The sequence below is a fragment of the Dipodomys ordii genome, unplaced genomic scaffold (assembly GCF_000151885.1).
Source record: "Dipodomys ordii isolate 6190 unplaced genomic scaffold, Dord_2.0 Scaffold19, whole genome shotgun sequence".
Classification (NCBI taxonomy): domain Eukaryota; kingdom Metazoa; phylum Chordata; class Mammalia; order Rodentia; family Heteromyidae; genus Dipodomys; species Dipodomys ordii.
The window spans coordinates 15,070,143-15,074,378 of record NW_012267235.1 but is presented as its reverse complement, the minus strand read 5'-3'; the positions used below and the strand labels follow the sequence as shown (position 1 = coordinate 15,074,378).

At 44.3% G+C, this 4,236-nt stretch overlaps 1 protein-coding gene across 2 annotated transcripts in view; it reads right to left on the bottom strand.

The window, feature by feature from the left end:
- The window catches only part of Xaf1 (XIAP associated factor 1), a 12,642-nt gene that overhangs the window by 1,685 nt on the left and 6,721 nt on the right, over window positions 1-4,236 (bottom strand). For both annotated transcript variants that reach the window (XM_013013498.1, XM_013013499.1), the window contains exon 5: window positions 1,368-1,706. In XM_013013498.1, the coding sequence (XP_012868952.1) occupies window positions 1,368-1,706 (339 nt within the window). The remainder of the gene's footprint in view (window positions 1-1,367; window positions 1,707-4,236) is intronic.

Below are 4,236 nucleotides of genomic sequence, written 5' to 3'. Positions count from 1 at the left end.
AAGAAAGAAAGAAAGAAAGAAAGAAAGAAAGAAAAAGAAAAGTCAGAAGTGAGGTGTGGCTCAAGTTGTAGAGTGCCAATCTCAAGCAGAAAAGCTATAGGAGAACATGAGGCTCTGAGTTCAAACCCTAGTACTAGTAGGCACATGTGTGTGCATGCACACACACACACACACACCACACACACACACACAATTTCCACACAACCACAATAATAAAACAGGGAACATATTGTTTTACTTGGGCACTTCTAAATTTAAATTTATTAAGATGCAAAGAAAAGTTCCCATAGTACTTCAAATGTGAATGTATATGAATAAATAATAGATTTCCTCCCCCAAATAATACAAGATGCCTAGTTCAGAGAAGGAAAAGAAAATGTAGCTACTCCTATAATTGTAGCCACAAATGAGGCTGAGATCTGATGATCATGGTTCAAAGCAAGCCCAGGCAGAAAAGCCCAGGACTCTTATTCCTAATTATCCAGCAAAAAAGCCAGAAGTGGAGATATGGCTCAAGTGGTAGAGGGTCAGTCTTGAGCTACAGAAGTGGAGTGAGAGTATGAGGCAATGAGTTCAGCCCCAGTACCAGCACAAAAGACTTTTGCTCTCTGAGCTTCTGCTGCCTTATCCTAGAAGAGAGATTGACTTCATTCACTTCCAAGCCTCGGAGTACTTGCTGTGGGTGATACAAAGAAACTAGGTGACAAATGCTGGAAAGAAAGCACTTGGGGACACAAAGAAGGGAGAAGAGGCAAAGAAGAGCTGGCCAGCTGCAGCATTTGTGCACACCTTGCACAGTTGGATTGTGTGTGTGTGTGTGTGTGTGTGTGTGTGTGTGTGTGTGTGTATACAGACATGCACCAATATTGGGGTTTGAACTCAACCCCTTAGCTTTTTTTGCTCAAGGCTAGCACTCTATCACCTGAGCCACACCTCTGCTTCCTGCTTTTTGGTAGCTAATTGTAGATGAGTCTCATGGACTTTGCCGCCCCAGCTGGCTTTAAACAGCAGTCCTCAGATCTCAGCCTCCTGAGTAGCTAGGATTACAGGTGGGAGCCACAAGAACCAGGCCATGCCTTGGATTTCCTGAAGCCAAAATCCAGGCAGTTCCCAGTGAAGTAAAGAGAACACAGAAGGGCTGGGAATGTGGCAGTCAGTGGTAGAGTGCTTGCCTAGCATGCATGAAGCCCTGAAATGGCACTATGGCTCAGGTGGTAGAGCACTAGCCTTGAGCAAAAGAAGCTCAGGAACAGTGCCCAGGCCCTGAGTTCAAGCCCCAGGACTGGCAAAAAAAGAAAAAAAATATATATAGAAAGAGAGAGAGGGAGATGGAGGGAGGGAGGGAGAGAGAACACAGAAGAGGGTACCTGGTGTTTGTTTAGGGTAGGCAGGGGAAGCAGGATGGCACACTCAGAACATCTCCTTAGAACGTCATAAGCTGACTGCTCTTCTGTGGGAGAGGCGGCCCTCAGCTTAGGCTTAGACTTCAAAGGCAAATCCATGCTTCTGTTTTTGCTTCTTACTGTAGGCTTTGTTGAGCATTTAGAGGGATGTGAACTGATGGTGGTTTTTTCCTTCGGACGGACATCTTTCTCTGATGTAGAGGTTTGTGTTCCATCAGCCTGACTTGGAAGGGATGGAGGAGAAAGTTTTGGCTTTCCAAGAGGATGGTGTTTCACAGACTCTGAGACTGGACAGCATTTACCCTGCGATTGTAAGTGGCACATCAACATTTTAAAATGACTTCAACTTTAATATAGTCAACCAAGTAACTGAACCTCCCATGTCAAGGATGGGACATAAATTAAATAGACGAATGTCTGTCTAGCAAGCTGAAAGTCCGGGTTCAAGTCCCAATAGAAAGAAAGAAAGAAAAGAAAAACAGAAACAGAAAAACTTACAAAGATACTTTAATCTTAGGTGAGACAAGTCAGGCAAGCCTGACATAATAGCTCATTCCTGTAATCCTAGCTACTCAGGAAGCTGAGGTGAGGAGGATTTGGGTTGGAGGTCAGCCCAAGCAGAGTCTCAAGCAACAGCTGGGTATGGTGGTGTACTCCTGTCATATCAGCGACTGCAAGAAATATAACTGAGGTTCAGGTGCAAAAAGTGAGATCCTATCACAAAAGAATTAGGTCAAAAAAGGGATGCAGATGTAGCTTAGCTGTAGAGCACTTATCTAGCAAGTACAAGGCCATGAGTTCAAATCCTAGGACTGCCAAAAGAAAGGAAGTCCAGAACAAGTAATATTGAAGGTCACAGCTGACTTTCAAGAAAGGAGACTCTGATGGGGCTGGGAATGTGGCTTAGTGGTAGAATGCTTGCCAAGCATGCACGAAGCCCAGGGTTCGATTCCTTAGTACCATATAAACAGAAAAAGCTGAAATGCTGCTATGGCTCAAGTGGCAGAGTGCTAGCCTTGAGCAAAAGAAGCTCAGGGACAATACTCAAGCCCTGAGTTTAAGCCCCAGGACTGGTGAACGAGAGGGGTAGGGAGAGTGTCCAGCAGTAAAGGCTTGCCTGCCTAACACCTGAATGGGTGCCCACCAATTCCAAGTTGCTAATGTGCTATCACACAAAGATATGGGACCTTAAGAGACGATGAGGTCACATGAGCTCCTCCTTCATTAATGGGATTAAGACCTTATAAAAAGGGCTTTGAGCTGGATACCAGTGGCTCCCCCTGTCATCCTAGCTACTCAAGAGGCTGAGAGCTAAGGATTAAGGTTCAAAGCCAGCCCAAGCATGAAAGTCAATGAGACTCTTAACTCCAATAAACCACTCAGAAAACCGGAAGTGTCGCTGTGGCTCATGTAGTAGAGCGTTTGCCTTGAGCTGAAGAACTGAGGGACAGCACCCAGGCCCAGAGTTCAAGCCCCATGACCACCAAAAAAAAAAAAAAAAGAAAAAAAAGGGCTTTGGTTGACATAGTCAAGTACCGTTTCCTCTCTACAGCCAAGCAAGCTGGATGAAGGAGAGGCAGAGGGTAGGAGAGACCAATAATGAAGATGTACTCTCACCGGGTGCTGGTGGTACATGCCTATAATCCTAGCTGAGATCTGAGAATTGAGGTTTGAAGCCAGCCCAGACAGGAAACTCAGTGAGACTCTTTCCTCCAATTAACCAGAAGGAAGCCTGAAGTAGAGGTGTGGCTCAAGTAGTAGAGCACCAGTGAAAAATTCAAGCCAGAGCACAAGGCCCTGAGTTCAAACCCCAGTACTATCATAAACAAAAATAAATGAAAGAGGTTTCTCTGCAGCATTGTGCTAGTTTGTCCATTTGTGGTCTGTCATAGGAAGAGGAAGCAAAAAGGCTTTCAGGACACTAATTGCCAGCATCTTGACTTGAACTTCCAGGCTGCAGAATTGTAAGAAATCCATCTCTGTTCTGTATGTTACCCAGACCATGGTTTTCTGTTACAGCAGTGCAAATGGACTAATACATGGTTTATGCACATTAGCTGATACTTTGGCTACAGGAAGAAACGTGGGCTCAGTCTTGACTTGGTGCTTGAAGGAGAGAAAAGTGTCCACACAGGTAGGGAATTAGAAATGAGATGCCTCTTCTCCCATACAACACTGAAAGGGATGGCGAATTATACATGTATTTTATAGCAGGAATAAAAAACAAGGCAAAGAATGTAACAAAGGATGAGGTCATCTCTAAGCACTGTCTTTCTTTGTTTCTGTATCTCTCTCTCTCTTTCTCTTTGCTAGTACTGGGGCTTGAACTCAGGTCCTCTAGTTCTCACTTGGCTTTTTCACTCAAGGCTGGTACTCTACTACTTGAACTGTGCCTCTGACTTCTGGCTTTTTGCTGGTTAATTATAGATAAGAGTCTCATGTCTTTTCTGCCTAAACTGGCTTTGAATCTCAAATCCTCAGATCTTAGCCTCCCAAGTAGCTAAGATTATAAATAAGAGTCACCAGTGGCTTAAGGTATCTTTAGTTTGGATAGTCTATTGTGTTGACTGAAGGGTTTGGCATGGTAAATAGCTCACCACCCAAAGAGGAATAGCTTTGGTAAGTTTCCCAGAATGAAAATGCTCCATCTTATACCAAAACAGGGCCTAGCAAGGCACTAAAGGATGCTTTGGGGGTGGACATCATGGCTTATGCCTATGATTCCCATTGATTCTGGAGGCAGAGCTGGGAGGATCTCAGTCTGAGGCCAGCTTGTACAAATGCCTGAGATCCTATCTGAAAAGCAAACTTTGTGGGTTTTTTTTTTTTTTTT